This window comes from Leucoraja erinacea, chromosome 4, assembly GCF_028641065.1.
Source record: "Leucoraja erinacea ecotype New England chromosome 4, Leri_hhj_1, whole genome shotgun sequence".
Classification (NCBI taxonomy): Eukaryota; Metazoa; Chordata; class Chondrichthyes; order Rajiformes; family Rajidae; genus Leucoraja; species Leucoraja erinaceus.
Window position 1 is genome coordinate 82,501,426 of NC_073380.1, and position 21,030 is coordinate 82,522,455.

The following is a 21,030-nucleotide window of genomic DNA, read 5'->3' on the forward strand; positions in this document are numbered from 1 at the left end:
CATATAGATCATTAACAAAACATCTAGATGTCTTACCAACATAGGTTCCAGTCATTTTACATGTTATAATGCCTCTTTCACTGGATGTGTGGTCAAGTTTCACACCATACCTGCAAGTATAAAGCCTTTTATTATATTCAACAAAAATATTAATATTACCATCAGAGAGGTTGAATCGGTGTGACGAAATACATTTTCTTGAGCAATATCAAGTTCTACTGGAACTTCTTGAGGCAGTGGTTTCCTGACCTGATTAGCTGCTTATCACAAATTTTGGGGAGTCAAGTTCAGCATGAAACTGGGGGCAAAATAGACCTGAGGGTGGAAGTACAAAGATGGTGACAGAGAAGCAGCTTGTCAGATTCAAAGAAGGTCTTGTTTCATAAAGGTTGTGGATTTGGAATTTGTAACTTGCACCACTACCCAAGACCAATACACACATTGCATTGAAGGTTGAAAAATAACACATACTATCAAGAGATGGTCGGACAACATGTGGTGAAGGCTGAAACATTAAATGGGGCACCCAGTAACCAATGCTTCCACTCACCAAGACTAGACCTAACAGTCAGCACCGGAGAGACAGCATTGGTTGGAAGAAGCTGATAAAAGATCCAGTGGTGATGTATACACAGAGAGTTTCATTCCAACTACAAACTGCACAACAATGTAAAACACAAAGTGCCAAACTTTCATCTGGCATTAGGCAAGGATTGGCCCTGGGATTGCAGGATATAACTCACAAAGTTCAGAATGAGTTTGGAAAAATTTGGGAACATAAACCATTATTAAGTTGCTTTCAACAAAGTGTGCTGTGGGTCAGATTGTGCATCAAAAGGTAGTGGAACTTCCTCACCCAAAGCGACACTACATTCAGAGTTAGAAACTCACAAGGTATCCGAGTCCGGATGAAGAAGGTCACAGAGCATTCCTCCAGCGTAGACTCTGGGATTGGAAAGAAGACACATGGTTAATCATTTGTGGCCAATCGTATTTGCAATTTCTGTTTATAACTTGAACTTCCAATAATTTTAATACTGGTTTCAAACCTTTTTGAAAAACACAGACAAATATGTATTGCTTTCTACCATTATCAAACTACAAATTACATCATAACCCTTGTACCCTGAACAAGGGAAGGATATGGTCAGGAGAATAAAAGGAAATCCCTGAAAAAAAGATCTGATCAGTGATATGCTTAGATACACTGGAAGGCTTTGTTTGGCCTTGCCTTCCCCTCTCCCCTTGATTAAATGTTTGAAACGTTTCAGGAGGCAGTGCAACATTATAGTCCATCTGTCTGAAGAAGGGTTTCAGCCCGAAACGTTGCCCATTTCCTTCGCTCCATGGATGCTGCTGAGTTTCTCCAGCATTTTTGTCTACCTTTGATTTTCCAGCATCTGCAGTTCCTTCTTAAACACAATAATAGTCCATCAGTCTGAAGAAGGGTGCCAACATGAAACTTCATCTGCCCATTTCCCTCCACAGATGCTGCCTGACCCACTGAGTTCCTCCAGCGACTATTTTTTCACTCATGGAATTTCTTTATTGCATCATGAACCAAGACCATACATAATTATTGACTCCAGGGTTAAACCATGAAGGAAAAATAAAATCGCAGATCAAACTTTGTCACTTCATATCTAATGTCACACAAACACCTTGACTAAAGCAAACACTAAGCCACATAGCAAGGCTGCGTTCAGTGAACAGACAAGTGGAACACTGTAATTGTTACCTCAAAATCTTGGTGTTTTTCTGGTTGGTGTCCAGTGGATCATTACTACTATAGACGTCAGTTACAATTTTCCCTCGGATCGTAATGAGTTGGCCTAGGAACCAGAATGAAATTAGCAATAGTGAAGAAAGTTGGAAGATGAAGATCTTCAACATTGAGCCACAGTTTGCCGTTAGAACATCACGATATGAAAACTACTTTTAGAGACGTTGGTTCAAGTCCCACTCCAGAAACTCTATCACGTCACCTTGGCCAATGCTCCAGTGGAGTACAGGGAGGGCGTCACACTCTCAGGGATGTTGTCACACCACAGATATATTCAGTGGAGGTCCATTCTGGCCTCTCCAGAAGTCACTAAGGTCCCTGGGTTGAAAGTGAAGTATGGGCTTGCTGTGGTCTGTTAAATCAGACAACTCTTCGGAGAATACACCATATTCTTCATCAAACAGTCTTGAGGCTTTAAAAAGCTCCAAAACAGTAGGAGTGTGATGAGAGTGTGAGAGACAGAAAGTGAATGGATCAGTGAATGACTCCTGTTTTTTCCACTTTTTACTCTGATTGTGCAGATTCCTGAAGTTGCTGCCTGGCTTTGTCCATGTGAACAATGAGCACAGATCATTTTCCTATTCCATTATTGTCAATGAAAGAGCATCGCACTGGAAGTGAGAGGCTGTAGAGTAGGACAAAGCTTCCACTCAGCAATTGACTGAACTGGAACAATTGCCTGAGCCAATGAGACCAACAGTGTCATAATTGCATTGGTTACGGGAGCAGAATCAGGCCATTGGGCCCATCAAGTCTACTCCACCATTCAATCACGGCAGATCTAGCTTTCCCTCTCAAACCCATTCTACTGCCTTCTCCCAATAACTCCTGACACCCTAATAGGCCTGTCCCACTTAGGCGACTTTTTAGTCGATTTCAGGAGACTATGCAGTCGCCACATGGCCGCCGAATGTTCGTGGGTAGTTGCCAGGGAGTCGCATTCATTGTTGCGAGGAGTTCCCGCATTCTGGGAACAAGTCGCAACCTCATTATGGTCACCGCAACTTTTTCAACATTTTCATAGATTCACAACGTGTTGAAAAGTTAGTGGCGACTAGAATGAAGCCGCCATGGAGAGCAGCGAGAATTCCCGTACCATAGGTGGGTCGCCAGGAGGTCGGAGGTTCTCAGAGATTCTCGTAGGTTGTAGCCGGTGCTGACCGGTGAATTTCATACGCTCATTGGGGAAAAAAAGGTGAGCAGTAGTTTTTAGAATCAAGGATAACCGACCGGTAATGTTTAATGTCCGCCGAGCGTCACCGCCGTGTATCTCTGGCTTCTTAAAAGTTGTCTCCACTCATTCTCCCTCCTCCCCCCTCTTTTAAAGGACGTATACTGTGCTTTAGCGGCCTTAATTACAGCGCCAACCTTCGTGTTCATCGCAGTGTGTGTCTGTATCACCTTAGCTTTGCACTGTGTGAATTATTTAGACAGCGCTCCCCCCGCTTGTCCTGTCCCCCACCTGCATAATGGGCGGATGAAGTTAGCTGTGTGTGTGTGGGTGTGTGTGTGTGTGTGTGTGTGTGTGTGTGTGTGTGTGTGTGTGTGTGTGTGTGTGTGTGTGTGTGTGTGTGTGTGTGTGTGTGTGTGTGTGTGTGTGTGTGTGTGTGTGTGTGTGTGTGTGTGTGTGTGTGTGGTGTGTGTGTGTGTGTGTGTGTGTGTGTGTGTGTGTGGTGTGTGTGTGTGTGTGTGTGTGTGTGTGTGTGTGTGTGTGTGTGTGTGTGTGTGGTGTGTGTGTGTGTGTGTGTGTGTGTGTGTGTGTGTGTGTGTGTGTGTGTGTGTGTGTGTGTGTGTGTGGTGTGTGTGTGTGTGTGTGTGTGTGTGTGTGTGTGTGTGTGTGTGTGTGTGTGTGTGGTGTGTGTGTGTGTGTGTGTGTGTGTGTGTGTGTGTGTGTGTGTGTGTGTGTGTGTGTGTGTGTGTGTGTGTGTGGTGTGTGTGTGTGTGTGTGTGTGTGTGTGTGTGTGTGTGTGTGTGTGTGGTGTGGTGTGTGTGTGTGTGTGTGTGTGTGTGTGGTGTGTGGTGGTGTGGTGTGTGTGTGTGTGTGTGTGTGTGTGTGTGTGTGTGTGTGTGTGTGTGTGTGTGTGTGTGTGTGTGTGGTGTGTGTGTGTGTGTGTGTGTGTGTGTGTGTGTGTGTGTGTGTGTGTGTGTGTGTGTGTGTGTGTGTGGTGTGTGTGTGTGTGTGTGTGTGTGTTGTGGTGTGTGTGTGGTGTGTGTGTGTGTGTGTGTGTGTGTGTGTGTGTGTGGTGTGGTGTGGTGTGTGTGTGTGTGTGTGTGTGTGTGTGTGTGGTGTGTGTGTGTGGTGTGGTGTGTGTGTGTGTGTGTGTGTGTGTGTGTGTGTGTGTGTGTGTGTGTGTGTGTGTGTGTGTGTGTGTGTGTGTGTGTGTGTGTGTGTGTGTGTGTGTGTGTGTGTGTGTGTGTGTGTGTGTGTGTGTGTGTGTGTGTGTGTGTGTGTGTGTGTGTGTGTGTGTGTGTGTGTGTGTGTGTGTGTGTGTGTGTGTGTGTGTGTGTGTGTGTGTGTGTGTGTGTGTGTGTGTGTGTGTGTGTGTGTGTGTGTGTGTTCCACTCTGACAGTCGCCGTTCCAGTTGTCGATTTTTCAACTTGACAGTCGCTGGCAGTCCACTGAAAAATCGCCTAAGTCGCCTACTAATCAAGAATCCGTCAATCTCCACCTTAAAAATATCCATTAATTTTGCCCCCAAAGATGAGAGTGGCAATGAATTGCACAGATTCACAACCCTCTGACTAGAGAAATTCCTTCTCATCTCCTTTCTGAAGGTACTTCCTTTTATTCTGAGGTTACAGCCTCTGGTCCTAGACTTTCCCACTAGTGGAAACATCCTCTCTGCATCCACTCTATCCAGGTCTTTCACTATTCAGTTAGTTTCAATGAGGTCCCCCCTAATCCTTCTAAACTCCAACGAGTACAGTTCCATGTCGTCAAACGCTCATCAAACGTGAACCCAATCATTCCTGGGATCATTCTTGTGTCCTTGTGTAAGACAGACCAATGGTTATCCTCTCCTCTGTTAAGACTTCCCCTGGGGTGGGAGATTGCAACCTTCACATGGTCTGCTCTGTTTCGACAAATGCAATCAACCTGGCGTGCACAATCAAATAATATCTAATAGAACAAGTTGTCCTACAACTCTAGGCTGTGCACACCATCCGCAAGAAGAAGAAGGCCTCCCCTGATTATGACCTTTCCATGGGAAGGTGGACAGACATGCATGCAGCGTGCATGTTGTGAAGAGATTCTGCTCTCTGACTGAGAATGAAACAATTAACACACTGTAGCACAAACCTGGCAGTCCAGACTTTGGTGAAATCTCCACAATGGTTGGGGTATTATAATCTCTTACCTGTGAAAGAAAAAGTCATGAATTAGTTCTGGTGAAATCATGGTGTTGAGTTTCAGTTGGAAAGGCCTATTCATATTACCAAACTATACTTCATTTGGATCACACTGCAAATCTGATTCATATTTCCCACAATCTTGCCAGATTTGCAAGAAGCAACAGGTGAGGGTGAAAATATTTCACTCACATAGTAGGTGATCCGCTGGTTAGCTTCAACCCCATCCACACTCACTACAACATAGTACGTGTCAACTGGTAGGGGCCTGAAATAAAGAAGAACATTCATTGCAGTCACAACAACAGCTTTTATTTTAAAGGATTATCAACGCAAATACCTTAAGGCAAATTCAAAAGAAAAATGCTGCGGTGTTGGTAATTTAAAACAAAGTAGGCGTCATAGAGACAGACAGAAGTCCTTTGGCCCACCAAGTCCAGACTGACCATCAAATGCCTATTTATACCAATCCCACACTAATCCTATTTTACTCCCCCACATTCTGATCAAAGATCAACCAGACACCCACACACCAAAGGCAAACTAGTGGCTAATGTATCTAGCAATGTGCACGTCTTTGGGATGTACGAGGAAACTACAGCATCCAGAGGAAATCAGCAAGGAGAACGTGCAAACTCCACACAGACAGCACAGGAGGTCAGAGTTGAATCCAGGTTGCTGAAACTGTGAGGATTTTGCACTTCCAGCTGTGCAAATGTGATACCCCAGAAATACTCAACAGATCTCTCTGCCCATCCCATCCCTGTACCTTAAATGCTAGTTTCAATGATGGGTGAATGAATGAACAAGTTTATTGGCCAAGTATTCCCATACAAGGAATTTGCCTTGGTGCTCCGCCCACAAGTGACAACATGACATGCAGTGACATCACATACAGTGATGGGTGAACAACCTGAAATGTTATTTTTTTTCTTGCTTCCAGACCCACCCTGTGTTTCCAACATCTATTGTTTTGACCAGATGGTTCCAAAGCCACTTTGCGGCAGAGAAAATCCACCCAGGGAGGACTATCCTCTAAGGACCTTGCCTCTCTGTGGTTTACGATTGGCAACAGACTATGATTCTGAAGCCCCTTGCACGCGGCTGATTCCTACTCGATGTGATATCATCAGCGAAAAGGAACCAGGAACAGAGACAGACAAAAGATAAAAAATACTCTTTCTGTACTCGAAAGGGATTTAACCAGGTGGAAGTTATCTACTGAAGTGGGTTATAATTGATATAAAGCAATATTGAGATGCAAAGGGTGACAAATTGTACAAAACAACTTTCCTCAGAGTCGAGTCAAGTCAAGAGAGTTTTATTGTCATGTGTCACAGATAGGACAATGAAATTCTTACTTGCTGCAGCATAAGTAAACATAATACAGAACGGGAGATAGAGGTTCAGTGTGTCTATTGACCATCAACCATGTGTACACAATAAATAAACAGATAAAGTGCAATAGTAATAATAGACTGTTATTGTTCAGAGCTTATTTGATGTTGTGTTTAATAGCCTGATGGCTGTGGGGAAGAAGCTGTTCCTGAACCTGGATGTTACAGATTTCAGGCTCCTGTACCTTCTTCCCAATGGCAACGGAGAGATGAGTGTGTGACCAGGATGGTGTGGGTCTTTGATGATGTTGGCAGCCTTTTTGAGGCAGCGACTGTGATAGGTTCCTTCGATGGTGTGGAGGTCAGAGCCGGTGATGGACTGGGCAGTGGTCACAACTTTCTGCAGTCTTTTCCGCTCCTGGACGTTCAAGTTGGCAAACCAGACCACAATGCATCTAGTCAGCATGCTCTCCACTGTGCACCTGAAGAAGCTTGAGAGAGTCCTCCTTGACATAACGACTCTCCGTAATCTTCTCAGGAAGTAGAGGCGCTGATGTGCTTTCTTTATAATTGCATCAGTATGCTGGGACCAGGAAAGATCTTCGGAAATGTGCACGCCCAGGAATTTGAAGTTTTTGACCCTTTCCCCCATTTGATAAAAATAGGTTTTGTGGGTCCCTATCCTACCCCTTCCCAAGCCCCCATTCGCCCTAACAGTATTACAATCACAGTCACAGAGGCCGACGTCAGAAGATCCTTCAGAGGACTGTACCCTCGGAAAGTGCCTGGACCTGATGGTATAGCCGGTCATGTTCTCAAAACCTGTGCAGACCAACTGGCTGGAGTTTTTGAGGACATTTTCAACCTCTCACTTCCGAGGTCTGAGGTTTCCTCCTGCTTTAAAAGGGCATCAATAATACCGATGCCACAATCAGTTGCTTGGTTTTGCTGGTGTTGAGAGCCAGGTTGTTGCGCTGGCACCATTTGGTCAATCGGTCGATCTCACTTCTATACTCTGTCTCATCACCATCTGTGATCCATCCCACAACAGTGATGTTGGCGGCGAACTTGATGATAGAGTTCGCACTATGTCCAGCTACACAGTCATGAGTATAGAGTGAGTACAGCAGGGGGCTGAGCATGCAGCCTTGAGGTGCTCCCGTGCTGATTGAGGATGACATATTTTCACTAATACGGACATACTGTGGTCTGTGGATGAGGAAGTCAAGGTTTCAATTGCAGAGGGATACGCAGAGACCCAGATCCGTGAGCTTGGTAACCAGGTTTTTTTTTTTTTTTTATAATCAAAAATATTTATTCAAATATTAAAATAGTATTTACAACACAGTAAAACAAAACAGAACCCACCACCATAGTACAAAACAAAATAAATATACTAAGTAAACGACTAAACAACTATATTACAATCCTTGTCCAGGATACATTCAACACCCCCCGCGGTGCCCAATGTTCCCGTGGACAGCGCGTAGTCCCTTTCTAGTACCATCCGGGCACGGACGTAACCCCGGAAAAGGGCAGGCAGCTCGCTCAGGCAGAGCCCTCTTCCGCTTGGTGCCGTGACTCGCGGATGGCCAGCTTAGCCATGGTAACCAGCTTGGAGGGGATGATGGCATTAAACGCGAGCTGCAGTCTATGAACAACAGCCTGATTGATGTACAAGTTTTTGTTGTCCAAGTGGTCCAGAGCGGAGTGGAGACCCAGTGAGATCGGGTCCACCGTTGACCTGTTGTGGTAGTAAGCAAACTGCAGTGGGTCAAGGTTCTTGTTGAGGTCGGAATATATGCGCCATAATCAACCTCTCAAAGCACTTCATCACTACAGACGTTAGTACTGGTCGATAGTCATTGAGGCACGTTACCTTGCTTTTTTTGGGCATCGGTATTATTGATGCCCTTTTAAAGCAGGAGGAAACCTCAGACCTCGGAAGTGAGAGGTTGAAAATGTCCTCAAAAACTCCAGCCAGTTGGTCTGCACAGGCTTTGAGAACATGACCGGCTATACCATCAGGTCCAGGCGCTTTCCGAGGGTAAAGTCCTCTGAAGGATCTTCTGACGTCGGCCTCTGTGACTGTGATTGTAATACTGTTAGGGCGAATGGGGGCTTGGGAAGGCACAACAGTGTTCTGTCCCTCTGTCCGCCACTCCTTGGATTGCTAATCCCTCCCCGCCCAACCCTCCCTCTCCGTAGGCACTTTCCTCTGCAACTACAGGGACGTAACACTTTCACCTACACCTCCTCTCTCACCACTATTCAACGACCCTAATAACCTTTCCAGGTGAGACCTGTATCTTTCCAACTGCGTCCATTGAATTTGGTACTAACAATTGGGCTCCTCTACTTTCAGATCAAACAGACATTAGACGACCTTTTCACCAAACACCTGTGTTCTGTTCCCCAAGGCCTGCTTTAGCTCCCATTTGCTAATCATTTAAATCCCCTTTCTCATTCTTATACCAGCCTGTCCATCCTTGGTTTCTTCCATTGGCAGAGTGAGACCACACACAAACTGGTGGAACTGAAAGAGTTAAAGTATGAAGTTCAGTAGCTTACAAAAAGGACACTCTGCTTGTTGATTTAGCATATAAAGTGGGTACTTTGCCCTTTAGTCTGAATATTCAGCCAGATTGAAATGTACAGACACTAAGTACCTTGCCCTTTAGCCTGAATACAGCTGGATTGAAATGTACGGTCATTAAGTACCTTGCCCTTTAGCCTGAATACAACTAGATTGAAATGCTCAGATGATGAGTCATCTAGGTCAGAAGCAAGACCGCTTGAATCTGCAGAGTTAAGGAATGCTCCTTCTTTGAGCTAAACCATATATGGACAATAACTTTCAATTTTTCAATTAATTTCAAGATATTTCAATTTTTAGGCCTATTTTAGATATGTTAATTTTAATTTTAAAGCTATATGTATTTATTCTGTTTTTATTAACTGCACTGATGGGAACTGATTGAGATTTTTTTTTCCGTTTCTTCTGTGTACGTAAGTACTCCGTTAAAATGACATTAAAGTAAATACTGAATACTCAAGGTACACAAAAATGCTGGAGAAACTCAGCAGGTGCAGCAGCATCTATGGAGCGAAGGAAATGGGCGACGTTTCGGGCCGAAACCCTTCTTCAGACTGATGGGGGGTGGGGGGGAGAAGGAAGGAAAAAGGGAGGAGGAGGAGCCCGAGGGCGGGGGGATGGGAGGAGACAGCTCGAGGGTTAAGGAAGGGGAAGAGACAGCAAGGGCTAGCAAAACTGGGAGAATTCAACGTTCATGCCATCCGGACGCAAGCAACCCAGGCGGAATATGAGGTGCTGTTCCTCCAATTTCCGGTGTTGCTCACTCTGGCAATGGAGGAGACCCAGGACAGAGAGGTCGGATTGGGAATGGGAGGGGGAGTTGAAGTGCTGAGCCACCGGGAGTTCAGGTAGGTTATTGCGGACTGAGCGGAGGTGTTCGGCGAAACGGGCGAAACTGCATATTTGCATCTTCCTTCGGTTAAAAGTTAAGAGAAAACATCTGAATTTCCCTGAGGGGATCAATAAAGTTATTATTATTATTATTATTATTATTATTATTATTATTATTATTATTATTATTATTATTATTAATTGCTCACTGTTGGGGTATAAGTACATCTGATTAAACATTACACCTTTGTGTGGAACACATGGAGCCCTGTGTCTGTATTAACATACTCAGAACTGTCTCTCTCACCAGCCTGGTGAAATAAAGACGTTATTGCTATTTTTACAAATTGTGTTGTTGTCTGTTTGAAGCAAATCGGACTTTTACATTGGCGTAGTCGGCAGGATCTTGCTCTGACTTTCTCTGACGACTGAGTAAGAGGCTGCGGTCTGACCGGGTCCTCGAGGGGAGTAAAAAGTGCACTATCGGATCCATTGAGTCTGAATTCCTGAGAGTGCCCTGGAATACCATGGCCCCTTGTCTGAGGTTGATCTGGTTCCCTGCCAAGATCCTTTAGATAGACAATGTAATGTAAGAAGATTTTTGTGATTATTGATTGAGCAGTTCAGATATAATATATAGGTGGAATATTTTCAATCGATCAGGTCAGACTACGTGCGGTCTGTGTAAATTTAATGGATTGAGTAGGTCAGACTAGGAAAGGTAGCCTGTGGAAATTAATATGAAATATTCATGTTTAAAAGAAATTGAACAGGTCAGATGTTTACCCATGGAAAATATTTATTGATATAGAGCCGAATAATGGGACAGGATACGAGTGATGTGGGAGCTCCGTTACATGTGGGAGCTTCAGTAGAGCATATGTGTTATTTGGATCTGGGAAAACATAAAGATTACATGATGTTGAAGAAGGAACTGCAGATGCTGGAAAATCGGAGGTACACAAAAATGCTGGAGAAACTCAGCGGGTGCAGCAGCATCTATGGAGCGAAGGAGATAGGTAACGTTTCGGGCCGAAACCCTTCTTCAGATTACATGATGATCAGGCGAAAAGATTCTTAAAAAAGAGAATACGGTTGGCCAACAGAATAATAACCAATTGGTAATGCAAGAATGGAAAACTAAGCAAAATATCCCTGGGGACCTCTTGTCTGGCATTGCGACCCTGTTTATAGAAGAGGGGATGAGGAACAAATTTCAGGGGGATGAGGAACAAATTTGGGAATGGTGTACGCCACCTCCACCATATGCCCTGGCCACCAGTCACTAGCAGCAGGAGCTCTGACACCCCTACAGTGAAGGGCACCCCCAGAAGAAAATGATACTGATAGTGACTTGGAAACTGAAAAGGAAGATGAGAAAGAAGAATGGAAATGGCTGAGGCAGAAGAGGAAGGAGGAGCAGTAATTGAATCCATCAGTGAGATAGTGAAACAAAAAGCGCAAAGAAAATGCAAGGCTGAGAAACAACAGAAAACTAAAAAGACTAAAAAGAGTAAAAAGATAATGCCAATAAGAACAAAGCCAAATCCATTGGCTGAACCCGGACCAAATAGTCTACCGGCAGTAATAGAAACATAGAAAATAGGTGCAGGAGTAGGCCATTCGGCCCTTCGAGCCTGCACCGCCATTCAATATGATCATGGCTGATCATCCAACTCAGTATCCTGTACCTGCCTTCTCTCCATACCCCCTGATCCCTTTGGCCACAAGGGCCACATCTAACTCCCTCTTAAATATAGCCATTGAATAGGCCTCAACTACCTTCTGTGGCAGAGAATTTCAGAGATTCACCACTCTCTGTGTGAAAAATGTTTTCCTCATCTCGATCCTAAAAGATTTCCCCCTTATCCTTAAACAGTGACCCCTTGTTCTGGACTTCCCCAACATCGGGAACAATCTTCCTGCATCTAGGCTGTCCAACCCCTTAAGAATTTTGTAAGTTTCTATAAGATCCCCCCTCAATCTTCTAAATTCTAACGAGTACAAGCCGAGTCTATCCAGTTCTGACATCCCAGGAATCAGTCTGGTGAACCTTCTCTACTCCCTCTATGGCAAGAATGTCTTTCCTCAGATTAGGAGACCAAAACTGTACGCAATACTCCAGGTGTGCCCTCACCAAGACCCTGTACAACTGCAGTAGAACCTCCCTGCTCCTATACTCTAATACTTTTGCTATGAATGCTAACATACCATTCGCTTTCTTCACTGCCTGCTGCACCAGCATGCCTACTTTCAATGACTGGTGTACCATGACACCCAGGTCTCGTTGCATCTCTCCTTTTCCTAATCGGCCACCATTCAGATAATAGTCTACTTTCCTGTTTTTGCCACCAAAGTGGATAACCTCACATTTATCCACATTATACTGCATCTGCCATGCATTTGCCCACTCACCCAGCCTATCCAAGACACCTTGCAGCCTCCTAGCATCCTCCTCACAGCTAACACTGCCCCCCAGCTTCGTGTCATCCACAAACTTGGAGATGTTGCATTCAATTCCCTCGTCCAAATCATTAATATATATTGTAAATAGCTGGGGTCCCAGCACTGAGCCTTCCGTTACCCCACTAGTCACTGCTTGCCATTGTGAAAAGGACCCGTTTACTCTTACTCTTTGCTTCCTGTCTGCCAGCTAGTTCTCAATCCACATTAATACTGAACCCCCAATACCGTGTGCTTTAGGTTTGTATACTAATCTCTTATGCGGGACTTTGTCGAAAGCCTTCTGAAAGTCCAGATATAACACATCCACTGGTTCTCCCTTATCCACTCTACTAGTTACATCCCCGAAAAATTCTATAAGGTTCGTCAGACATGATTTACCTTTCGTAAATCCATGCTGACTTTGTCCAATGATTTCACCACTTTCCAAATGTGCTGCTATCCCATCTTTAATAACTGACTCTAGCAGTTTCCCCGCTACCAATGTTAGACTAACTGGTCTGTAAATCCCCGTTTTCTCTCTCCCTCCCTTATTAAAATGTTAAATGCATGTATACAGCCACTGGAAGCCGCAGTAGATGCTGTTGATCTCTAAAATTGCCCCAGACCGAATTAAAGACCCACCAGGGTTTGCGAATTATATACGGTTGACGCTGACCATGTATGAGGCAGCCACGAGGGATGTGTTTGTCCTAACGTCCGCCATCCTAAATTCCACTAAGGGAAGACCCTCTTGAATGCTGCAACTTGGGCGGCTCTCGAGGCACTGTACCCTGACCACCTCACAAGAATTGAGGCTGTACTCATCGCCCTGACTCAATGCCTGAAACAACCTATTGATTTCTGGGAGAGAATTACGACAATGTATCACACTTATACAGGAGACCTGAACTTTAACCGCAACCAACAGTCTGCATAGTTTAAAATAATCTTGAAACAACTTCAGACCCCAAGGCTGCCCCACGGCTCAGCAGTAATACAACAGTATACGACCTTCTGCTTGCAAGTACAGGACCAAAGGAGTATGCTGAGGACACCGTTCAGCTACTAAAAGCCTTTCACTGCTGGGGATACATTCTACCCAAACGGAGGGTAGTTCATGAGCAGACACCAGTAAAATTTTTGATATATTGCTCAGTGTTACAGAACAAGAATTGACACCCACCCGGCTGGATTCCATTGTGAACCACATCAGCCTGACCACTCCTAAACAGATGAGGGCTTTTCTGGGCTTGATTAATTTCTGCCAGCAGTGGATATACTAAACTACTGTTGTCCCTTGCCTCTGCCAAGGCACTGCAGCAATTCATTGTCTAATTCCAACAAGAAAGACGACTTTTGCAATTTAAAAACAGCGCTGTCTACTGCACCAGCCACTGCAAGCCTTACCCCTCCCAGTCCACCTGACCATTTTCAAGCACAATGCCCATTCGAGTGGCCACGACAAAGTTTCCCAAGGGAATGCCCTGGCTGACATTACTGCCAGCATGGCAGCTTGCGAATTCTGCACATTGGTCCCCACAGAACCAAAGATTCTAGTAGACAGTACGGCTCTGCCAGATGTAGGTGGTGTAAAGTTAATGCAGGGGGACACATCTGCCGTGCAACGCGATTTTTGGAAACGATAGGGTTGCGTCGTTGACTCTTTGATGGGCTTCTGGCTTACAAATTGGACACTCAGCTTGTAGATTTAGAAGTATACAGCTAGATTGAAGTACAGCTAGATTGAAATGTTCCAAAGCTGAATCGTCAAGGTCAAAAGCAAGACCGCTTGAATCTGCAGAGTTAAGGAATGGTCCTTCTTTGAGCTAAACCATATATGGCCAATAGCTTTTCTGAAATCGGAAGAGACTTCAGAGTTTTAATATTACCATATATGGTGATGGTGGGACTCTGAACAAGAATGTTCTGTAAGATAAAGAATTACTGAATTGCTGTTGGGGTAAAAGTACATCTGATTGAACATTACATCTTTGTGTGGAACATGAGGAGCTCTGTGTCTGTGTTATCATACTCAGAGCTGTTTCCCACACCGGCCTGGTGAAATAAAGACATTATTGCTTTTATTATTAATTGTGTTGTCTGTTTGAAGCAAATCGGTTTTTAACATTGGTGTAGTCGGCAGGATCTCGCTGGGACAATAGCTTGTCTGAAATTGGAAGGGACCACAGAGGTTTAATATTACCATACATGGACATGGCAGGACTCTGTATGAGAATGTTCTGTAAGATAAAGAATTGCTGAATTGCTGACTGAGTCTGATTGAATTACCTGGTGTAGCAATATATCAGTTTTTCATGGCTGGAATCTCTCTCCACATCACAGGGGATGGACCTGATTTGTGACACCAGCTGCACCTTATTGCCCAGCTCTTCATTTCCTGCTCCGTAATCAAACTGATTCTCTCCTGAGAATCCTGTCAAAAAATTCAAAATGGGTTAGTAGCGGTGGGAGTGAGGCTCATCAGCTCGACTCACGGCAAAGGAGCAGAATCTTCCTTACCGTCCCCTCTGATCGTCAGTCTGGTTGCCCCATTCCTTCCGCCATAGCGAGGGGAAATCTCAGAAACCTTTGGAACAGCTTGGGAAACTAAAAAACAAACAAACACATGAAAACCACAGCGAGACAGGGAACGTTAGAGAGGGGAGAAGGAGTGGAAGATAAAGAGAGGTGGAGAGAATAGGAAATTGAATGGAAAGAAAGATGCCCGAGGACAAAACAGTGAAGACAGTGAAGAGAAAGAAGAATTATGAACAGAAATAAGGAAACAATAATGTAGATAGGGTGAGCTGGGGAGTAGGGAGAGCAATGGAAAAACATAGAAACATAGAAATTAGGTGCAGGAGTAGGCCATTCGGCCCTTCGAGCCTGCACCGCCATTCAATATGATCATGGCTGATCATCCAACTCAGTATCCCATACCTGCCTTCTCTCCATACCCCCTGATCCCCTTAGCCACAAGGGCCACATCTAACTCCCTCTTAAATATAGCCAATGAACTGGCCTCAACTACCCTCTGTGGCAGAGTTCCAGAGATTCACCACTCTCTGTGTGAAAAAAGTTCTTCGCATCTCGGTTTTAAAGGATTTCCCCCTTATCCTTAAGCTGTGACCCCTTGTCCTGGACTTCCCTAACATCGGGAACAATCTTCCTGCATCTAGCCTGTCCAACCCCTTAAGAATTTTGTAAGTTTCTATAAGATCCCCTCTCAATCTCCTAATTGAAGTCAATAGATCCTTCAATAAGAGGTTTAGTATTGCCCTGGTAAAAGTGCAGCTTGACACACAATAAATATGATTTCAATAAACATTTGCTGGAAAAAATGTGTGTTGATTTATAGTTACCTGCCAACTGCAATGACCAGAGACTGAGATGTATCAGCCAACTCCACGGCATGGAGCAGCCACTCATCCTGCTCCTCAGCTTCCAATTCCTTCAGCTTCCCAAAGCTGCAAGCAGAGAACATTAACCATATCAGACTAAAGTAAAGGCCAGGAGATTTTATTCATCTTTGAATAAAAGCAGAAAGTGCTGGATATATTCAACAGGTCAGGCAGCACCTGTGAAGAAACAGTGTTAACTCTTAAGGTCTGAAATGGGATTATCTACAGAAAGGGAAAGAGCAAAGGTGTTGTTCTTTGCTCAGGGTTAAGGGGGAAAGATAGATCAGCTATAATTGAATGGCAGAGTAGAGTTGTTGGGCCGAAGTTATTCTGCTCCTATAACTTATGAGCTTACTGCAGCAAATATCCTCTTCCAGTGCTCTGTAGTGTTTGTAAAGAGCAAGTTGTGTAGTGACGTGTGTAATAATTGAAGCAATATCAAGTTGCAACTAGGGATAAATCATACAAAACAACTTGTCTTAAATGAAACACGATTTGTAACTGGATCTTTGACTTCCTCATTGGAAGACCTCAATCTGTGTGGTTCGGTAACTGAACTCAGTGCACCTCAGGGCTGTGTGTTGAGCCCCCTGTTCCATTTTCTTTACACCCATACAGGTAACTGGTAACTGTGTTGCCAGGACAGCTCAATTGGCATCTAAAATTCACTGACAATACCATTGTGGAAGGCATAATCATGGATGATAATGAGTCGAGTTGGAATCTTAATTGGTGGGGCGGCACTGATAAAGTAACAGCTTCAAGTTCCAATAAACAAATTAACGTCTCTGTAATCCTGAGCCCAACACATAGATGTAATCATGAAGCAGGGATGCCAGCAACTTTACTTTCTGAGAAGTTTAAGGACATTTGGTATGTTACCAAATACTCTAACAAACCTCGACAGATGCACTGGAGAAAGTATCCTGACTAGCTGCATCATGGCCTGGTAACGCAATTTCAAAGCACAGGAACATAAAAGGCTGAAGAGAGTGACAGGTGCAGCCCATCCATCACTCCCCACTATCAGAAGCATCTACATGAGGTGTTCCCTCAAGCAGGTGGCATCTACTATCACAAATCCACACCTCGGCCATGCCCTCTTCTCGAGGCTGTCATTGGGCAGGAGGCACGGAAGGCTAATGTCCACACCATCAAGTTCAGGGTACACAAAAATGCTGGAGAAACTCAGTGGGTGCAGCAGCATCTATGGAGCGAAGGAAATAGGCAACATTTCGGGCCGAAACGTTGCCTGTTTCCTTCGCTCCATAGAGGCTGCTGCACCCGCTGAGTTTCTCCAGCATTTTTGTGTACCTTCGATTTTCCAGCTTCTGCAGTTCCTTCTTAAACACCATCAAGTTCAGGAACAGCTACTTTCCTAGAACTATCAGGTTCTTGAACCAACCTGCAAAATCCTAAACCAACCTCAGCAATTGAACACTTCCAGAAAAACAAGTTTTGAAGTAGACTGGACAGGGGCTAATTCTGGTGTAAAGCCATCAACCTGTAACATTATGTCAGAGATGCCTGGCCAGTTTAGTCCCTCCAGAATATTTGGGTTTTAATAAAACAGGTAATGCTGGAAGTTCAGATATCATCTGTGGAAAGAGAAACAAAGTTATATTTGAAGTCAAAGCTTCTTTGCTAGAACTTTTTCACCAATGATCTTCGCATTGACTCTGTTGCCCTCCCCACAGACGCTGCCTGACCTACTGACCCCTTTCAATATTTCTGCTTATTATTTTGTATTTCCAGCATGTACAGGTTTTGTCCCCATACAGGGAGCAAGTTTGTGTATTATATTACCTTGGAAATAAATCCCTGCATTCTAATGATTTTAGACCACTCTACATTAAAAGGTGATATACTGATTTTTGCTCTCAAAATTTTGTTAGTGCCCACAATTTTAAATTAATCTAAGACATGCCATTGACTCTGTCCCTGCTTTGCTCAATCAACAGTCATGCTTTTGATTTCTAAAACTTTTGATAAAACTTTAAATGAACTTGGCTCCAGGGAATGGAAACGTAAAGGATCAGGACACAAGAGACTGCAGTTGCAGGAATCTGCAGCCACAAAAACAACCTGCCAGAGGAACACAGCAAATCAAGCAGCATCTGTGGAGGGAAAGGAATGGTCGATGTTAAAAAAAACCCTTTGTAGGGCCTTGACTCGTAATCTAGACCATTCGTTTGCCACCAAAGGTTGTGGGGGGTGCACCCACTGAGGTCCTCCAGCAGTTTGGTTTTTTGTGCTTGATGGGTCAGGCTAGATCATACACAGGATCTCTGGTCTCTGATGATCTCAGTACAGTATTTCCACAATCCACTTCCGGAAAGAGCACATAGGGACAGATAGAGACAGCATACATATATATAACGTATAACATATAACAATTACAGCACGGAAACAGTCCATCTCGGCCCTTCTAGTCTGTGCCGAACACTTACTCTCACCTAGTCCCATCTACCTGCACTCAGACCATAACCCTCCATTCCTTTCCCGTCCATATACCTATTCAATTTATTTTTAAATTATAAAATTGAACCTGCCTCCATCACTTCCACTGGAAGCTCATTCCACACTGCTACCACTCTCTGAGTAAAGAAGTTCCCCCTCATATTACCCCTAAACTTTTGTCCCTTAATTCTCAAACCATGTCCTCTTGTTTGAATCTTCTCTACTCTCAAAGGAAAAAGCTTATCCACGTCAACTCTGTCTATCCCTCTCATCATTTTAAAGACCTCTATCAAGTCCCCCCTTAACCTTCTGTGCTCCAAAGAATAAAGCCTATCTTAGAAACATAGAAACATAGAAATCAGGAACCATTATCTTCGAGCCTGCACCGCCATTCAATATGATCATGGCTGATCATCCAACTCAGTATCCCGTACCTGCCTTCTCTCCATACCCCCTGATCCCCTTAGCCCAAGGGCCACATCTAACTCCTCTTAAATATAGCCAATGAACTGGCCTCAACTACCCTCTGTAGAGAGTTCCAGAGATTCACCACTCTCTGTGTGAAAAGTGTTCAACCTGTTATCTTGTTCAACCTTTCTCTGTAACTTAGTTGCTAAAACCCAGGCAACATTCTAGTAAATCTCCTCTGTACTCACTCTATTTTGTTGACAGCTTTCCTATAATTTGGTGACCAAAATTGTACACCATACTCCAGAATTGGCCTCACCAATGCCTTGTACAATTTTAACATCACATCCCAACTTCTATACTCAATGCTCTGATTTATAAAGGCAGCACACAAAACACTTTCTTTACCACCTTATCTACATGAGATTCCACCTTCAGGGCACTGTGCACAGTTATTCATAGATCCCTCTGTTCAACTGCATTCCTCAATTCGCTATCATTTACCATGTACGTCCTATTTTGATTTGTCCTGCCAAGATGTAGCACCTCATACTTATCAGCATTAAACTCCATCTGCCATCTTTCAACCCCCTCTTCCAAATGGCCTAAATCTCTCTGTAGACTTTGAAAATCTACTTCATTATCCATAACACCACCTATCTTTGTGTCATCTGCATACTTACTAATCCAATTTACCACACCATGTCATATACATCAATGATCATCCAGATCATTGATGTATATGACAAACAACAGTGGACCCAACACAGATCCCTGAGGCACCCCACCAGTCACCGGCCTCCAACCTGACAAACAGTTATCCACCATTACTCTCTGGTATCTCCCATTCAGCCACTGTTGAATCCATCTTGCTACTCCACCATTAATACCCAACAGTTGAACCTTCTTAACCAACCTTCCATGTGGAATCTTGTCAAAGGCCTTACATATAGACAACATCCACCGCTTTCCTCTCATCAATATCCCCAGTAACCTCTTCAAAAAAAATCAAGAAGATTAGTCAAACATGACCTTCCAGGCACAAATCCATGTTGACTGTTCCTAATCAGACCCTGTTTATCCAGATGATTATATATATTATCTCTAAGTATCCTTTCCATTAATTTGCCCACCACTGACGTCAAACTAACAGGTCTACAATTGCTGGGTTTACTCTTAGAACCCTTTTTAAACAATGGAACAACATGCGCAGTACGCTAATCCTCCGGCACCATTCCCGTTTCTAATGACATTTGAAATATTTCTGTCATAGCCCGTGCTATTTCTACACTAACTTCCCTCAATGTCCTAGTGAATATCCTGTCAGGACCTGGAGACTTATCCACTTTTATATTTTTCAAAAGTGTCAGTACTCTCTAATGGACCAATTATCCCTCGTTATCCTTTTGCTATTAATATAGCTGTAGAAACCCTTTGGATTTACTTTCACCTTACTTGCCAAAGCAACCTCATATCTTCTTTTAGCTTTTCTAATTTCTTTCTTAAGATTCTTTTTACATTCTTTATACTCCTCAAGCACCTCATTTACTCCATGCTGCCTATAATTATTGTAGACCTCTCTCTTTTTCCGAACCGTCCAATTTCCCTTGAAAACCAGGGCTCTTTCCAATTATTACTCTATCCATACAACGGATGTCCTATTCTCTAAGCTCCAGGGAAATGCGTGTATGTGAGTGGATGTGATGGGATATTCCGATCTGGTATTCTCACATCATGCATGAAGCTAATTTGATCGGATGGGCCTTATCCTAAGGCTCAGTGATAGAGCTTGGATAGATTGGAGCTTGGATAGGGCTTGGGCCCATCATTTGTACATCTACCACTCAAACAGTTCATACAATTGGTTGGTTCTGGCCATCGGTTAATTGTAAGATTTCACAATGCAATGCCAGCAAACTCGGCCCCGTCAACTTTACCCCATTCCATCAAAATGTATCCACCTGTACGGATCTCACATTGATGTCAAGGAAGGGCCATCGCTTTCAATAACTCACGGCTCCCTTCAATACTTGGTGAGACCATGGCTGGGTCCAAACCCGATATAGCCATCCGTCTCGCCCATGCCAATGATGCAATTCCAAGTGTGAATGGGATCCAGTCTGTCCCATGAGTAGGGCCATCCACTCAAATAGGTTGCCAGCTGGGTAACTAGCGAGTGAGTTGCCTAGCCAAATACTCGAAGGAACCTTCATGCAGAGGTGTAGCTTAAATCTTGTCATCCCCCAGCGGTGAAATCAATGCAGCTCTCGAAACTCCCAGCAAACCAGTGCATTCAATTAGTGACATCTGCTTTGATGTGCATTGCATACTTCATGTCCAATTAAGAAACCTTTACTGCTTTCATGACTGAAATGTTATCAGTAAAATATGAATGGATCTTACCTTCATTTCCCTCT

General features: G+C 43.9%; 2 protein-coding genes across 2 annotated transcripts in view; one reads left to right on the forward strand and one right to left on the reverse strand.

Moving 5' to 3' along the window:
• The window catches only part of LOC129696063 (fibrocystin-L-like), a 168,801-nt gene that overhangs the window by 139,697 nt on the left and 8,074 nt on the right, over positions 1-21,030 (reverse strand). Inside the window, exons 2-9 of the mRNA XM_055633470.1 lie at positions 19,561-19,609; positions 15,711-15,811; positions 14,865-14,951; positions 14,634-14,778; positions 5,328-5,403; positions 5,086-5,143; positions 1,739-1,832; positions 892-945 (exon numbers count right to left, since the gene is read on the reverse strand). Coding sequence (XP_055489445.1) covers positions 892-945; positions 1,739-1,832; positions 5,086-5,143; positions 5,328-5,403; positions 14,634-14,778; positions 14,865-14,951; positions 15,711-15,811; positions 19,561-19,609 — 664 coding nt within the window. The remainder of the gene's footprint in view (positions 1-891; positions 946-1,738; positions 1,833-5,085; positions 5,144-5,327; positions 5,404-14,633; positions 14,779-14,864; positions 14,952-15,710; positions 15,812-19,560; positions 19,610-21,030) is intronic.
• nudcd1 (NudC domain containing 1) overlaps positions 1-21,030 on the forward strand; it is a 168,012-nt gene that overhangs the window by 4,616 nt on the left and 142,366 nt on the right. The gene's annotated exons all lie outside the window — the stretch shown is intronic.